This window comes from Vicia villosa, unplaced genomic scaffold, assembly GCF_029867415.1.
Source record: "Vicia villosa cultivar HV-30 ecotype Madison, WI unplaced genomic scaffold, Vvil1.0 ctg.001763F_1_1, whole genome shotgun sequence".
NCBI classification, from domain to species: domain Eukaryota; kingdom Viridiplantae; phylum Streptophyta; class Magnoliopsida; order Fabales; family Fabaceae; genus Vicia; species Vicia villosa.
The window spans coordinates 77,546-95,602 of record NW_026705720.1 but is presented as its reverse complement, the minus strand read 5'-3'; the positions used below and the strand labels follow the sequence as shown (position 1 = coordinate 95,602).

The window sequence follows — 18,057 nt, the reverse complement described above, 5'->3', positions numbered from 1 at the left end:
CTTGTGGCGTTCAGCACCGCGCCGGCTATAGGGGACGCTATGACGTGGCCCACTCCATAATGGGGCCAACTGCCACGATCCCACGATCATGTCCGTTACCCAACACCGCGCCCGCGGTGAGGCTGCTGCGCCCGCGGCCTTCACAAAGCAGTTCCCGCTCAGAAGCATTTAAGAGGCACTCCTGTCCTTACGCACCTCCAGAATCCTCTATATATAGTTTTCGATTTTCATTTTCTAGTTTCATCCAAGCTTAGTACAAACTTAAGCCATATACTATCAGTTTCTGTAAAGTAGTAATCTCTTCACATCGGGGAGTTATTACGGTGTAGATTGAGTTGTAATCGAGTCTTGGAGTACTCTGGTTGAAGTTCATCATACCAGCCTTCACTTTGTATCAGATTCAAATCTCCGATCGAAGTAAGGTTCTATTTAATTGCTTTATTTATCTTCTTGCTCTTACCATAGTCTACATGTTTTATAGACTCTAAATGCTCTTACCATAGTCTACACGATTTTATAGACTCGCACCCTTTTTTATTACTCGCTCTTATCATAGTCTACATGTGTTATAGACTCACACTTATTATGTCTGGCTAAATTATAAAGGTTTGAACGTAATGATTGTCATCATGATCGTGTTCCAATTATCATGCTAGTGAAAATACTCTGGGGATGTTTTGCTTTTAACTTAAGTCAGTTTGTGTTTAAATGTTTATTGGGTAAGATCGAAAGCCGTCCATATCAATGATATGACTAGATTATTATTTAACCAAACAAAAGAAGCGAAAGCGATTTGGTTGGTTAAAAAGGAATCATTAACTCTTTTTAGAAAACGATTTTGAAACTATTTTCGGACGCATTTGTAGGTTTGAAATCTGACTCTTGGCCAAAAGCCAAAAGTCTCTTTAAGTTAATCTTTCCAAGCCAAAATTACTTTTCTGTTAAGTCAAAACTATCAATTTCTTAAAAATAGGTTTACCTCTTTAACGCGGAAGGCACCCTTTATATGTGACAATAAAGGAAGTTAATTTAAAGAGTAAATTTGGTTCTCAGTAGCCAAAAGCTACAAGTTCCCGTTAAACTGATTCTTTGCTACGAATAGAAAATACTGCCCCATGAGTCGTTTCATTTATGCATGTCTGGATCATAGTCTAATTTCATGATTTACATTCTAACCTGTCGCTTAAACTGTTATTCACTTCGCTCACTTACCTTGTTGCACTACACTCACAACAATATTCTTGTTCACCTTAGATAAGCACCTTAACAATAGAGTTGATAGATTGACAATTGGTCTCCGTGGTTCGATAATCTTATATATTACTTCGATAGGCTGTACACTTGCAGTTCTATATTTAGGCTATACGTAAACAACCCATCAAGTTTTTGGCGCCGTTGCCAGGGACCAACTTCGTCAAATTTCGTACCCTATTGTTATCCCGTTTAGACTAAGGCTATTCTAGCCGGTAGATGCGTAGAAATCGTAGCACTGGTAACCTATTAAACCCTTTAGTTGAACCCGAACGTTACGCCCGAGCACGTCTGTTTATCCTGAAGTTAAAGAAAGCTATGGCCGAAGACCGTAACCATAGACCGCTTAAAGAGTTTGCTCAACCATCTAATGAGGAGCCTAGTTCTAGTATAGTAAACCCCGCTATAACCACCAACAATTTCAAACTTAAGCCCTCATTACTAAAACTAGTACAACAAAACCAATTTGCTGGTCTCGCTACAAAGAACCCGAATCAACATCTAAAAGTGTTTATCCAGTTAGCTGATACCCTTAAGGCAAATGGAGCCACACCCGAAGCCATCCGCTTAAGATTGTTTCCTTTTTCCCTTAGAGGTAAAGCCCATGACTGGTTAGACGCCCTTCCAGCCAACTCAATAACAACTTGGGAAGACCTTAGGAGAGCTTTTCTTGCCAGATATTTCCCACCAAGTAAGACCGCTGTCCTTAGAAACCTGATCACTAGTTTCACTCAAAACCAAGGCGAATCACTTTTTGATGCCTGGGAAAGATATAAAGAACTTTTAAGAGTCTGTCTGCACCATGGCCTGGAGCAATGGCTAATCATACACACCTTCTATAATGGACTTCATTACAACACAAAGATGTCCATTGACGCTGCCGCTGGCGGAGCGTTGATGAACAGACCTTACCCAGACACTTGTGCCCTGATAGAGGACATGGCTCATAACCACACCCAGTGGGGAATAGAACGAGCGACGGTAGAGAAAAAGGAGAGCCATGGAGGAAAGCATGAGATAAGTTTCATGGACATGATGTATGCTAAGATGGACGCCATGGCCTTGAAAGTCGAGAACATGTCTCAAAACCCTACCACAGTGGCAGCAATCCAATCGGAGTGCGAACTCTGTGGAACTCAAGGACATCAAACCATTGACTGTAACCTTTTGAACGACTCTAGCTCAAACCAACTTAACTATACCCAAGGGAACCCTTTCTCGAATACCTACAATCCTAGATGGAGAAACCACCCAAATTTCTCTTATAAAAATAATAACCCCATCCAAAATTCCGGATCTTCGAGACCCCAAGGATTCCAAACACAAAAACAAAACCAACCTATGCAAGTTGTGCCACCAAGACCAAACCTTAAAGAAACCGTAGACACCTCTATTCAGAATCAAACTCAGCAAAATAAGGAGTTTATGAATCAACACATTCACACAAACAAGTTAGTTACTCAACTAGCAACCAAGTTTGACCAGATGATGACCCACACCAAAATGCTTGAGACCTAGATTTCACAAGTAGCCCAAACTACCTCTCCGCAAGTTGTACCTGGAGGACAATTCCCTGGACAAACTCAACCCAATCCCAAAGGCCAAGCAAATTCTATCACCTTGAGAAGTGGAACCGCTTATGAAGGACCTAGAAATCCTAACCTAAGCACATCAGAAAAACCAAAGGAAGATGCTGAACCGAAGGACCAGGTAGAGGAATCAGAAAAACCTGAAAAGCAATCAAAACCAGAGGTAGAGAATCGCACACCACAACCTTACAAGCCACCTATTTCATTCCCACAAAGGTTGAAAAACACCAAAACAGAAAACCAATTCCAAAAGTTCATTAAGGTAATAGAGAAACTCCACGTAGAAATCCCCTTTACCGAAGCAATAACCTAGATACCTTCATATGCCAAGTTCTTGAAGGATATTTTGTCAAACAAATGGCGACTCGACGATCCCAAACCTTTAGAATTTCATTCCATATCTGAGAATAAACTTGCCATGAAAGACAAAGACCCTGGAAGTTTTTCTATCCCTTGCGTCCTAGAAAATCATATGATAGACAAAGCATTTTAGACCTAGGAGCAAGCGTAAGTCTGATGCCTTTGGCCGTCTGTAAGAGGTTAAAATTAGGAGAACTTCAACCTACTAAGATATCATTACAACTAGCTAATAGATCTGTCAAATACCCCATGGATATTTTAGAAGACATACCTGTCAAAATTGGTCAGTTATACATTTTGACCGATTTCGTAGTTATGGATATCAAAGAAGATGATGACATCCTAATCCTCCTAGGCAGACCATTCCTATCGACCGTCGGAGCTATAATAGATGTTAAAAAAGGGAAGCTGATTTTTGAGGTAGGAGATGAAAAGATCGAGTTCATTCTATCGAAATTTCTAATGGCACCAGTGATAGGAGATGCGTGTTATGCCATCGATGTCACTGATGAGTGTGTAAATGAGCTCTAACATAACGAATCCTTAATCAGATTATCTCCTACCCCCATTTTAGAGGATGACGGATTTAAGAGTATTGAACCTTACATTGACGAAAACCTTTTTGAATGCTTAGCTCTTACCCCTGACCCTATGCCGTGCACCAAGAAACCTACCATAGAACTTAAGGAACTACCGGATGACGAGATGAATCGAACTGTCATAGTAAGCACCACTCTAAACAAAATCGAAACAAACCAACTCTTAGATACCTTGCGGAAGTATCCCTCAACTTTAGGATACAAAGTCTATGATTTAAAAGGAATAAGCTCATCCGTATGCATGCATCAGATTATGCTAGAGGAAAATTCGAAACCCTCAAGAGAACATCAGAGAAGAATAAACCCTATCATGAGCGATGTAGTAAAGAAATAAGTCCTTAAGTTATTAGAAGCTGGCATCATATACCAGATTTCAGATAGTGAGTGGGTAAGCCCCGTTCATGTGGCACCAAAGAAAGGAGGTATCACCGTCGTGGAAAATGAGAAAGGTGAGTGTGTAGCAAAACGAACAGAAGGAGGATGGCGCATGTGTATAGATTACAGAAAGTTGAACAAGGCGACTAGGAAAGACCATTTCCCTCTTCCATTTATAGATCAGATGCTTGAGCGTCTAGCTAGACACACGTATTTCTGCTATCTTGATGGATATTCTGGCTCTTTCCAAATACCTATTCACCCAGAAGACCAAGAGAAAACCACATTTACTTGCCCTTATAGAACATTCGCTTACAGACGAATGTCCTTTGGGCTCTGTAATGCACCTGCCACTTTCCAACGCTGTATGATGTCGATTTTCGCAGACTACCTCGATGGAATTATGGAGGTATTTATGGACGATTTTTCGGTGTATGGATTTGATTTTAAAAACTGCCTTTCAAATTTGGAGAAAATCTTGGAAAGATTTGTGGAAGTGAACCTTGTGTTGAATTGGGAGAAGTGTCATTTCATGGTGAACGAAGGGATAGTCTTGGGACACATCCTCTCTAAGAGAGGCATAGAAGTTGACAAGGCCAAGATAGAAGTTATAGAAAACCTAAACCCACCTAAGACCGTTAGGGAAGTGAGGAGTTTTCTAGGACATGCTGGGTTCTACCGACGCTTCATCAAGAATTTTTCTGGAATAACAAAACCTTTAACAAACTTATTGATGAAATATGTCGAGTTTGAATTTGACCAAAAATGCCTTGAAGCCTTTGAAGTTTTAAAGCAAGCACTGATTTCAGCGCCTATCATACAACCCCCCGATTGGATGCAACCCTTTGAAATCATGTGTGACGCTAGTGATTTCGCTGTAGGAGTCGTACTAGGGCAGAGAAAAGATAAGAAACTACATGTCATTTACTATGCTAGTAGAACCCTAGACGCTTCCCAGCTTAATTATACAACCACAGAAAAGGAATTGCTAGCTGTAGTGTTTACTATCGATAAATTTCGATCTTATTTGGTAGGAGCCAAGATAATAGTATACACTGATCACGCAGCGATTCGATACTTGTTTAGTAAGAAAGATGCTAAGCCTATATTGCTCAGATGGGTTCTCTTACTCCAAGAATTTGACCTTGATATCAAAGATAAAAAGGGAACAGAGAACTTAGTTGCTGACCACCTCTCTAGGTTAGAACATCTTAAACCTGAACTAATACCTATAGACGATCACTCTACTTATGAAAGACTAGTAGCTGGGATGAACAAAATTGAGAAGGATACCCTGCATACCTCTAAAGAGGAAACCTATGAGGAAATCTCAACCTTGAACAGCGCACCATGGTACGCAGATATTGTAAATTATCTAGCCGCTGATATCATACCCCCTGACTTAAGTTACCAACAGAAGAAGAAGTTTTTCAGTGATGTTAAACATTTCTTTTGGGATGAACCTCTCCTATTTAAAAGAGGGATAGACAACATATTTAGACGATGTATGCCAGAAGAAGAACTAGGCAACGTTATTGAACACTGCCATGCTGCACCTTATGGCGGACATGCAAGCACGTCTAAGACATGCGCTAAGATCTTCCAAGCAGGTCTTTATTGGCCTACCATATGGCGCGATGTCCACGCTTACATTTCAAAATGTGACCGATTCCAACGCACTGGGAACATCTCAAGACGCGACGAAATGCCCTTGAGTAACATTTAAGAGGTAGAATTATTCAATGTTTGGGGTATTGATTTCATGGGGCCTTTTCCTTCCTCAATGGGTAACAAGTACATCCTAGTAGCCGTTGACTATGTCTCGAAATGGACCGGAGCTGTTGCATCACCCACAAATGATACCAAGGTAGTTATCAAACTGTTCAAGAATATCATTTTCCCTAGGTTTGGAACCCCGAGGTTAGTCATAAGTGATGGAGGATCACACTTTATATCTAAGATATTTGACAAGCTTCTAAGTAAGTACGGAGTAAAACATAGAGTAGCAACACCATATCACCCGCAAACCAGTGGCCAAGTGGAAGTATCGAATAAGGAAATTAAGCAGATCTTAGAGAAAACTGTATCGTTGTCAAGAAAAGACTGGTCAGCAAAACTTAGAGATGCTCTGTGGGCTTATCGAACAGCCTATAAAACCCCTATTGGAACAACCTCTTATCAATTGGTCTACGGAAAGTCCTGTCATTTACCTTTCGAACTGGAACACAAAGCCTATTGGGCAATTAAGGCCTTGAATTTAGATTACCTAAAGGCCGGAGAGAAACGGATCCTGGACATTCACAAATTGGAAGAGCTTCGCTTGAACGCATATGAGAATGCCATCATATATAAGGAAAAAACCAAGATATGGCATGATAAGAAGATCATAAAGAAAGATTTCAACATTGGTGATCCCGTTCTCCTGTTCAACTCAAGATTACGACTTTTCCCTGGTAAGCTTCGCTCACGATGGACAGGTCCATTTGAAGTATCAAAAGTTCTAAGGTCAGGAGTGTCGCACGCTCGCGAAAATGAACAGAGTCGCCACCAATATATTTATCCCATCGGGGGAAAGGAATATCAGGAAACCTAAGATGAATAAAAACGAGGTCTTTTGACCAGAGATAGGGTACGGGAGTCGGTTACGCAAGGGGAAGGTACTAGCACCCCTCACGCCCATCGTACTCGATGGTATCCACCTATGTTTGTTGCTATCTAAAGGGTGTGTACTATATAAAGCTAAATGCAAATGAATGAAAAAGAAACACGGGGAAAATAAGGTTTTTAAATAGTTGTGCTCGCTTAGGCCCCGCGACCTAATGCCTACGTATCCTTTTCAGGAATCAGAGCGCCGTAGTTCGGCTCATTAGTTTTTGTTTGTTTTTGTGTTTTTTAGTGGACGAAGTTACATTCGCACTCCGCTGTTCGACCTCTGGAGTCTTAAGCTGGGAATGGAGCGGAAATAACATGTCCGATTAAAGAATGCCTCGGAGGCGAGATAGAGAAGAGAGTCTGAGCGTTTCGAGGAAATCCCTTAAGCAAGGGAAACTCGAGTTACTCTTTGGTTTGTGTTTTTTAGAGGTTGGGAACTTACGCCTGAATGGAACCCTTAAGCAAGGGAGCTCCAAGCACTCGAACATCCCTTAAGCAAGAGAAGTTACAAGCTTCCATTCCCTTTTTATTAGTCAAATTATTTATTAGTCATTTTTTATGAGTTTTCTTGGTATTTTTTATGGGAAATTTATTTGGATATTGTTAGGTGTTTTAAAGTTGAAAAGAAAAAGAAACTAGCCTAAGTATGAAGGGAATTTCTACCTAATGTTATCATGGTTTCTACCTAAGGTTAGGAATAAAAGAAACATGAAAATTAAAGTCACATCATGAGCAAAATTGAGTAAGGATACAATGGTACAAAATTATACACAAGTATGAAGTAGCAATTCAAAAACATAGTACAAAATGAATTAAAAATACTACTATTTTTTATATTGATTTTTATGAAGGAAATTGAATTACAAGTCAAGCAAAAGACTAAAAAACAAATAGCCTAAAACTAATATTTTTGTGAACATTTTTATATGATAAAATTGTGAATTAAAGGTCTAAAAAATGATAGTGGAAAAATTAGTATTTTTATTACTAAAAAGAAGTGGCAAAAAATCTAAGTAAAAATATAAATTTGTTAAGTGAAACAAAAGGAGACAGGGTGGTGCAGTCTGAATATAGGGGCCTGAGGAGTAAGCTGGGCGCAGGGCCCAAAGGATGGCCCAAGGTGATGTTTTTTTGTTGTCAGATTTTTCATGGCAAAAAGATGTGATGGGCCTGATGAGGGTAATTATCAATTCGGGCCCAGAGGGTTTCTTTGTGTTGATCCATGATAATTATTATTCAGCATTAATGGTTTTATTTGCTTTTATTCAAGAATGAAACTAAAACAAATAATTAAAATTAATAAACAAAAATAATAAAAAACAAAGAGGACACAATTAGAATTAGGGTTCGCGTATGTGACCTTTGAAATCATCTGAACTTCATCTTCCCCCTTCTCAAAACGTGAACGGCGCGGCTCTCCGATTGCTACTCCGGTGATGCTTCGGACATGATAAGAAGAGCAACGAATCGAACCCTCTCCTCACCTCTTCGTCCCTTTCTTCAGTCTCTGATGTGCGAACGTTGATGCGATTCGTCGTTGTTGCGGTGCGAGGGCGTTGATTGCGGATTGGGAGTTCTTGATCCTTTGGCTTCTTCTTCTTTTCGTTTTCGGATCCGTTCTCCTTGATTGATGGCGCTGCGCCTTTGATGTGATGATTACAGATGTTGTTTGTCGAAGTTGCAGGATCAGTGAGGGTAGATGATGCCATGAAGATGAAGAAGGACGATAGAATTTTGCTGGAGATGCGCGTTGATGATTAAGAACAGATGTGGATGACGATGATGATTGAAGATGAATCGAAGGAGAAATTGAAGATTCTGTTATGGTGAGTTGAAGGTGATGAAGATTCCGGTGGTTGCTTTGCTATTACAGATTTTTCCTCATATTTTTTTCTGAATTTTCCTTATGCTGATTGTTGGATTTTTTGTAGGTTGAGGATGGAAGATTGAGGATGCAGTGATGATTCAGTGTGGAGATTGAAGGGATGAAGATGAATGAAGAGGAGATGCAGTGTTGAAGATGTGAAGAAGTGAAGAGAGGTGAGAAGTGGTCAAGAACAAAAAATGGTGGAGGTGGTTCAGAATGTATGATGAAGATGAAGAATGGTGGACGGAAGAGAGGATTGAAGAGATTGTGGAAGGTGAAGAATGGTTCTGAAGATGATGAATTGTGGAGGAGGTGAGAAAGTGATTGAGGAAGAGGTTTGAAGATGGATGAAGAATGTGTAGAGATGAAGATGATGATGAATGAAAGTGAGAAAATGGTGGAGGATTGAAGGTGGTGGAGATGAATGAGAATTGTGGAGGTTATGGAAGTGAAGGGAGAGTGAAAGTGAAGAGAGGAAAAATGGTGAAGAGAGTGTATGATGATGAGTGAAAGTGATGAAGGAGAGTGGTGTGAAGATGATGGAAAAATGGTGGAGAGGACCTTGAAGAATGAAGAAAATCCTTTTATATAGAGATGAAGATCGGTTTTCTGAAGTTAAGTTCCCACTCTGTTTCTTCTCTTTTCTGTTATAGCCTGTTAGTTTCAGTTACAAAGTGGTTAGAAGTTAGTTACAAGTGATTGAAATTCTGTTAGGGAAGTTGGTTGAAAGTTTGTTAAGTTTGTAACAGAATCGGTTAGGTTGGTTAGATGGTTAGAAGATTAGGAAAAGTTTGAAGGTAGATTAACTATTAGCTGGAAACAGTTAGGGAAGCTGTTAGTTAATTAATAATTAGTTAGGGCTGTGTTCATATTTGTTGGTGGCATAGAAAGGTTTTGAATTTTATCTTGCTGAATTCTGTTCTGAACCTGCTGTGTGATCCTCTTTTTTGCATCGCATTTGATCGTACAAGCATGACACTGACTTTGTGGATTTGGAATGAAATATCCAAACATGATGGTATGCTGCAAGCTGAAGAATGCTTGAATATGTGAAGTGAATTGTCTTGAATGTGAGGTACTTCGTTGAACTTGTGAAGTTATGCATTGATTGTTGGCTGCTGTTTATGAATGTATGGAGTTGCTTGATTTTTTGTATGGAATTGTATGAATGTGTGGCTGCAAGAGTTTATTTGATTTTTGTATTGTATGTGGGCTGGTTTATGACTGAGCTATTTATTCTGTCTTTTTTGTTTTGAACAGGTGCAGGGGTCAAGGATGGACTTTAGTTCAGCATGGAGATTGAATCAAGGTGAAAAGCAGATTGTAGCATGGAGTTTAGGAATTCTAATTTCGTATACTTCTTGTAATACATCTCTAGAATAAGACTTAAGCACAAGCTCATGTAATCTTCTTGTAATGAATTTTTAGATTCAATGATAAGACCAATTTTCCAAATAGTTATTCTCTTTTTCCTTTGTAATGACATTTTGTAGAATAACTTGTAAATAAATAATGCAGTAAATCTTTCCCTCCTTTTCTCTTTCATTTTCGGTTCAAAATTCCAAATGTCTTTTTTCAAACTTTGCAAGGTGAATGAATGACATAAGATAACTCCAGAAGCAAAGTCAAAATTCTTAGTCTTGTATTCTGAACTCAAAAGGTAATCTTCTATATTATGACGCCTTAATCACTTGTATGAGATCCAAAGGGATAATTTATACTTTGAGCGAAGGACCATGAGCCAAAGGAGGCTTTCATATTTAACATACAAATCAAACCCGAAAAGAGTACTTTTGCTTAACACATGAATAGAGAAATAAACTCTAATCATGTCAACCCCATTTGAAATAAACTTGCCAAGCCTAGAAACTCTGATTAAAACCCCATAATTTCTTTGATCACGATGAATGTTAAAAGGCGAAAAAGCCTTGTATATTGAGGAGAATAACACACTAACTTTAATCCATGCTCAATAAAAAACCAATTAAATTAAACTCATTTGATGTGAAAATCTTCAAATCACATACGAGTCATGGCTTGCCTGATTTCTTGATCCCATATTTTTTTAGGTTTCATTTAATGAATGAATGCATGATATTCGAATGACCTAATGGAGATATGCGGATGAAATGTGAAGTTTAAGCCAATTAGAATAAAAATCAGATGGGCAAATTTTGGGGTGCAACAGCTGCCCCTATTTAATCGTCTCAAACCTGAAAGAGAGATTGGCGCTAGCCTTTCGATCATTCAAGGTAGAAGAGGATTAAATACCAAAAGAACCTGAAAATTTGCCTGATGAGATAGGATCCACTGGGGAAAAGATGGTGTCACATCCACTGAGGAAAATTCTATCAATTATGGATGAACAAATTAACTCTGGGTTAGAAATGAAATGCACATCAACCCTGGGTTGAAAAAGAAAAGTAGGTCAACTCCGGGTCGAAGAATAAAGGGAAGTCAACTCTGGGTTGGACAAGATGTAAACATCAACTCTGGGTTGAGAATAGAAAGAGAAATCAGTATTAATGGGACCAGATATAGGCATCAACTCTGGGTTGAGACAGAAGGTAAGAACATCAACTCTGGGTTGAAAACAAGAGATAGACATTAACTCTGGGTTGAGAGAAGGTAAATCAACTCTGGGTTGAAAGAGGAAAGATGAACAATTAGGAATATCCGTCAACTCTGGGTTGAGTGAGTAAAGACAAAATATGACCGTCAACTCTGGGTTGAGTGGGAAAAGAGAAAAGATAACTTTCAACTCTGGGTTGAGTGAGAAAAGAAAAGATAACCGTCAACTCTGGGTTGAATAAAAGGGTAACCGTCAACTCTGGGTTGAGTGGGAAAGGGAAATCAATAAGAAGTATCCGTCAACTCTGGGTGAGAGGGAAAAGAAACAAGGATGACCGTCAACTCTGGGTTGAAAAAGGGATAACCGTCAACTCTGGGTTGAGTGGGAAAGAAGAAATCAACAAGGAATAACCGTCAACTCTGGGTTGAGTGGGAAAAGGAAAGGATCAACTCTGGGTTGAATAAAAGGTAACCGTCAACTCTGGGTTGAGTGGGAAAGAAGAAATCAACAAGGAATAACCGTCAACTCTGGGTTGAGTGGGAAAAGGAAAGGATCAACTCTGGGTTGAATAAAAGGTAACCGTCAACTCTGGGTTGAGTGGGAAAAGACAAAAGATAACCGTCAACTCTGGGTTGAGTGGGAAAGAAGAAATCAACAAGGAATAACCGTCAACTCTGGGTTGAGTGGGAAAAGGCAAATGATAACCGTCAACTCTGGGTTGAGTGGGAAAAAGGAGAAGTCAATTCTGGATTGAACAAAAGATAACCGTCAACTCTGGGTTGAGAGGAAAAAGATAATTAACTCGGAGTTAAAAGATGAAAGGAATTTCAACTCTGGGTTGAACACAAAAACATCAACTCTGGGTTGAAGAAAGATGAACACGATTGACTATGGGAGATGACACCACAATGGTAACTCTGAGTGATCCAGTGGAACTATCAATTGAATACTTGTAAGGACCTCATTTGATGAGTAACTTGGCCTATGCTTCATATGCAATGTTTGATTTATTTGTGCACTTCTGGAGATGCAATGCTATGGATTCTATATGCAGTGTACTGATTGATTTGATCAGGGTTTCTGCTTTGTGGAGTAGATCAAGCGGAGTTTTGAAACTTTGTTTGAGAATCAAGGTAGGGTGGATGCCCCTGTTTTATTGGTGATTGGATCATGTGGGAGAAATGATAATGACAATGCAATGCTATGTATAATGCATGTATGATTATGAATGGAATGATTGTTTCCATGATACTAGGAGTGAATGGAGGATGCCCTTGCGGAAAGGTTGTTGCTTGAAGGATAGAACTTGTGAAGGTGTGGTGTTTAGCTTGACTCCTCGACACATATATCGATATCTGACACTTGATTGAAGATGAAGAGATGAGTTGTTTCTATCTTGCCCCAGCTTGTATGATCTTTTGATGCAGGATTTTGATAATGCTCGAATCATGGAGATTTGTAATGGTCTGCCCCAGTATAGATCAAGGGATGAATGCCCCAGATTGAAAGGAATTGTTCCACCATATGGATGCTTCAAGTATTTGCCTTGTGGATGACCAACCTTTGCCCTTGTAAGATTACTCGACGGAATTTCAATGTTGAAAAAGATAATGAGAATGCAATGCACATGTTAATCTCAAAGAAAAGTTTTATTTTTCAAAATGTTGTACTGATACGAACACAAATGACACAGCAACATTAGGAGTCAGTTTGACATGATTTTACAGTTTGTATGCTTTCGGAACGAACCCTACTTCAATTAGGACTTTCTAGGGTTGTAACGTGGCCGGGTTCACGGTTTAAGAAACAAGGGATAAAGGCTCAAGTTCTACTTAACCCACCCCTCTTCGTGATGTTCTCCAGTCCTACATTCAGTTAGTTTAACGCGAGCGTTCGCCTTTCAGGAAGGATGGTGACGGATGAGGATCCTTTGTAGCTTTGATGGAGGTGGCAGTCACCCTTTTGCGCTTTTGTTGATGGTCATAACAACTTATCCCTTGGAGGATTTTCTTTTTTTGCATTCCCTAACTTTTGCCTGGACAGAAAGTTTCTTTTGGTTTTCGTTGTCCAGCGGGATATGCCCTAATTTTTGCCTAAGTCAATTGCTTCAAAGCTTTTCTTTTTTCTTTTGACTTAGCGGGTGTCGCTACCGCGAAAAATGGATCAGAGTCGCCACTAATATATTCATCCCATCGCGGGAAAGGAATATCAGAAAACCTAACTCGAAACAAGGACAAGGTCTTTCGACCAAAGAACAGGGCACGGGAGTCGGTTACGCGAGGGGAAGGTGTTAGCACCCCTCACGCCCATCGTACTCGATGGTATCCACCTATGTTTGTTTCTATCTAAAGGGTGTCTAATGTCTAAAACCTAAATGCGAATGAATGCAAAAGAAATACGGGGAAAAGAAGGAATTATTTACAAGTGTGTTCGCTTAGGCCCCGCGACCCAATGCCTACGTATCCTTTTCAGGAATCAGAACGACCGTAGTTCGGCTCCATAGTTTCCATTTGTTTTGTGTTTTTTAGTTGAACAGAGGTTAAGGTCACAATCCACGATGCTCGACCTTTGGAGACTTACACGCCTACTTTTGGAAGGGACTTAACTTGTTCTTAAGCGCCTAACAAGGCAAAAGAAAAGCAAAAGTTTGGTTTGTGTCTTTTATTGTAATTCCACGATGACGAAGACCCTCTACAGGGCTTCGCGTCGCTTCCTTACTCTGTTTTAAGTCAAAGCCTTTATTAATCATTTTGAATGTTTTCTGGTTGAGTATTTTTTAAGGGGGATTTACTTTGCGACTTGGATCATACCAAAAAAAGAGTTTTGTTATTGACTATTTAGAGAATGCACATCGAGGTCTACACCACAATCGATTCTCTAAATAACGGATAAGAAATACATCGAAATCTACATTCCAATCATTTCTTTTCCGTTTAGTAGAAAAGAACGTACATCGGGGCCTACACCCCAATCATTTCTTTTCTACTATGTGAGAAAGAACGTACATCGGGGCCTACACCCCAATCATTTCTTTCTCACTACGCATCAGAAAAAGTCACAGTGTGATCTTTGTCAGGTTTTTTTATTAAGTATTTTAGAGTTGAAAAAGAAAAAGAAATGAACAAAGGAGACTAACCTATTCTCTAATCTAAGTGTCATTGTTTGTACGAGGGAAATTCTAAGTCTTAAGATGAACAAGGTAATGAGATATATTCTAAGAGGATCATACAAATGGTATTAACAAAATAGGCCCAAAATATGGCCAAAAGCTAAGTAACAAGATTACACAACAATTATACAAAAATAGCATGGAAATGACACAAAAACAATTCAAGCATTAGTGCAAAATTAGTCTAAAAAATACTACTATTTTTAGTTTTTGTTAATAAGGGAAATCTAATTCAAGCTTAACTATGTTAAAGATCTATTGACCCTAAAACTAACAATTTTGTTGTTTTATATGTCATTTTTATTACCTAAAAATCAAACAAAAATTATGATTCTAAACGTTATTATCTAAAAATCTAATAAAAAATTATGATTTTACATGCTTTTTATTATCTAAAAAACTAGAACAAAACTATGTCAAAAATACTAAATTCTAACAAGAAAAATATGGGAACAGGGGGTGAAAGCCTGAAAATCAGTGTATGCCTAGAGTACAGGCGCAAGCCCGGCCATAGTTGGCCCAATGTGAATTTTTTGTTTCAGATTTCTACTAGCACAAAAAAAAGGTATGATTGGGCTCAGGGGGTGTAGATTGCAATTTCGTGAGCCCATGGTTTTTGTTTTGATCCAACTATCAGATTTTCTATTTTATATAAAAAAAAAGAAATTAAATTAAATAAAATTATGGATGAAAGAGGGATTTAGGGTTTTACTCATGTGACGCATCAGCTTCCTCGAGGACTCATCTTCCTCACTCTCCTTCAACGGCGACGGCGAGTTCTCTCCGGTGAGATTCCAAGGCGCCTTTCATGGACGACACTACGAATCAACGACATCTCCTCTCATCATCAGTTCCTTCGCTTTGCTCACTTTCATCTTCTTCGTGAATTCGCGACGGCGGCGGAGTCTCATCCCTCTCCGGCAACGCTTCCGTGAACAAACCAACACAACTGCCTCTCTCCCGTCTCTCCGCCTTCGTCTCTTATCTCATCTCTCCGATTCAAGTTTCGTTCTCCGATCAGACTCTCTCTCAGATTTGTTTCGTTTTCACATCAATCGGTAAACGCATTCAATCATTCTCTTCTTCGTTTTTTCTTCTTTTCTATTCAAATTTCCTCTTCTTTTTCACTTTCTCTTTTCTGCAGAATCTACGGAGATGACGAAGATGTGCGATGAAGAATCATGAGGTTACAGTGATGAAGATGAAGAACGGTGTGAGGCACTCTTGAAGCTCGTTGAAGAATTTGAAGATTGGAGGGGTGAGTTTGAAGATGAATCGATGAAGAATTGTGTGGTACTACTCAGAAGGTGATGATTTTTGCAGTGAATTGAAGAATGAAAGAGGTGGAGGTGATGAAGGGAGATGAAGATGAATGAATTCTCCGAGCTGAAAGGTGAAGGGTGAAGCCTGTTATATATGGTTTGCAGGTTAGTTCCTTCTCCCTTTTCTGTCAAAAATCTGTTGGATAATTCTGTTAGGTAGTTTAGAAGTTAGTTATGACTGTTAGTTGGTTATGGTTTGATGCAGGGTAGTTATAGATTCTGTTATGGGAAGTTAGTTGAGATATGGTTAGGATCGGTTAGGTGTTGGTTATAATTCTGTTAGAGCTGTTAGTTGTTTGTAACTGATTTTTTGGTAGTTATCTTTCTGTTAGGGTTAGCTATGGTTAGGTTATGTTAATTGAAAGTGAAATTTTTCTGTTTATAGGTTTGTCATGAAATCCAGTAGTTGGGTTAATTTTGCTAGTAACTATATGTTAGTTTTGGGGTATGGTACTGAATTTGATGTCTTGAATGGGGTATGGGATTGGATGCTGTTTGATTTTCTGTAACAATTTGGTTTTGTTGAATGGTGTATGTATAAATGTGTGTGCTGTCTATGATATAGTAGCAATAGGCTTTGTTGAAAATGCACTGGTATGGGCTGCTGTAGTAAACAATGGAGGGACCTATTTTGAATTGTTGAAAATGTTTATTTAAGGACTGTGTATGGTATGGTTTGCGGGTTTTATGTGAAATTTTCTTCTTGACTGTTTTTTGTGTGTGTGCAGCGTTGGATTTGGTTTATTTTGAACTGATGCAAGACTATGGTTCCTTTGTGATGTGTTGTAGGTTCAGCATTTCCTTGGTGGTAGTTTGTAGTGGCACTTGAAATAGCACATGGATGTGGAGCAAAAATGAGGATGTGGAGAAATGAAGAAGTCTTGGGATAGAGACCAAATGACGTTGAAAAGGAGAGCATTAGGTCTAGGAAGTCTATTGAATTTGTCGAAGAGTCAACAAGTCGACGGTCAACCGTGGCTTTCCTTTTGTGTAATGGTTAAAACTTGTAATAGCTTGTATTCCACGCGTTTTGAACTTTATAATTGTGATGAACTTGTGACGGTGACTTATATTCCCAATAGTATGAAATGAATGGTTTCCCTCTCTTCCTTTTGTAATTGTGTACTATGACTTGGTAATGCATATTTCTATGGATTGAATGAACAAAAGCTTGATTATGAAGGTGAATGGCATTTGGACTTTGTGAGGAATTTAGTAATGCATATGTACATTCAATGGACAAAACCAACTTTGTTATATTTCTCTTCTTTTTGTTTGTAGTGGTGTTTATGGTATTAGATGAATGAATGAAATTGAGGAATGTATGAATTTTGACCTCGACCCCTCGAATGGAACTTCACTTATGAACGGCCTTTGAATCCATGGTATCAAGTAGTCACTTTTAAAACCTTAACTCCCATCTTAGATTCAAGTCAACTTATATTATAGGCAACGATTAACAATGATGAGAACAAAAACTTCTTCAATCACAATGAATTCACAAGTTCATCTCTCATGCCATGACTCACATTGGTATTTCAATCCGCCATAACAATAATGCATTGAAGAATCCTCGAGGAAGAAAGTATTGAAGCACATAAGAGCACCTCGACATGAAATCCAATGAATCTCTGATGAATTGACAATTGTAGACACTGTGTATAAGAACCATAGTCTTCTTGCCTCTAATGAATCTTCATAGAGGAAAATCTTGTAGCTTTAGGATAAAGAAGTCCACCATGAACGTCCATACACAAACCCTAGTTTCCAAGATCCTTGATTCAATGCAAAGTTATTTGAATAATGAATGTATGAATGTTAAGATGGCCTAAATGAAACATGTATATGAATGGGATGTGAAAGCTAATTAGGAATAAATATATGGGCAAATTTTGGGGTGCAACAGCTGCCCCTATTCAATCTTCTTGGACCTGAATGTACGAACGTCTTGGGTTTCGGACATTTAAGGTGTAAGTGGATTGAATACCCGAAAGTACCATCAAAATTTGCATTCTGCGGTAAATCAAAGAGTGTTGAATGTTATCAAAGGATACCAGCCGAAGGTGGACCTTACACAGGTTGCTAACCTCAGTTAGACTTCAAAAAGAGACACAGCCGAAGGGTGACTCGATAAAGGATGTAACCAGCCGAAGGGGAAACCGATCCTTGTTTGCTAACCTCAGTTAGACTTCAACAAAGAGACGTAGCCGAAGGACGACTCCAAAAGGAAGAAACCAGCCGAAGGGGAATCTTACCAAATTGCTAACCTCAGTTAGATTTCAAAAAGAGACACAGCCGAAG

The 18,057-nt window shown here is 39.0% G+C and overlaps 1 protein-coding gene and 1 non-coding gene across 2 annotated transcripts; one reads left to right on the top strand and one right to left on the bottom strand.

Annotated features, from left to right (window-relative positions):
* Positions 1–1,569: 1,569 nt before the first annotated feature.
* On the top strand, positions 1,570–2,769 carry LOC131636516 (uncharacterized). Its single transcript, XM_058907130.1, has one exon. It carries the CDS (start codon positions 1,570–1,572, stop codon positions 2,767–2,769), a length of 1,200 nt encoding a protein of 399 aa, XP_058763113.1.
* On the bottom strand, positions 1,954–2,060 carry LOC131636523 (small nucleolar RNA R71). The gene has a single exon (XR_009294113.1). It is a non-coding gene; the product is annotated as a small nucleolar RNA R71 (small nucleolar RNA).
* Positions 2,770–18,057: the final 15,288 nt, after the last annotated feature.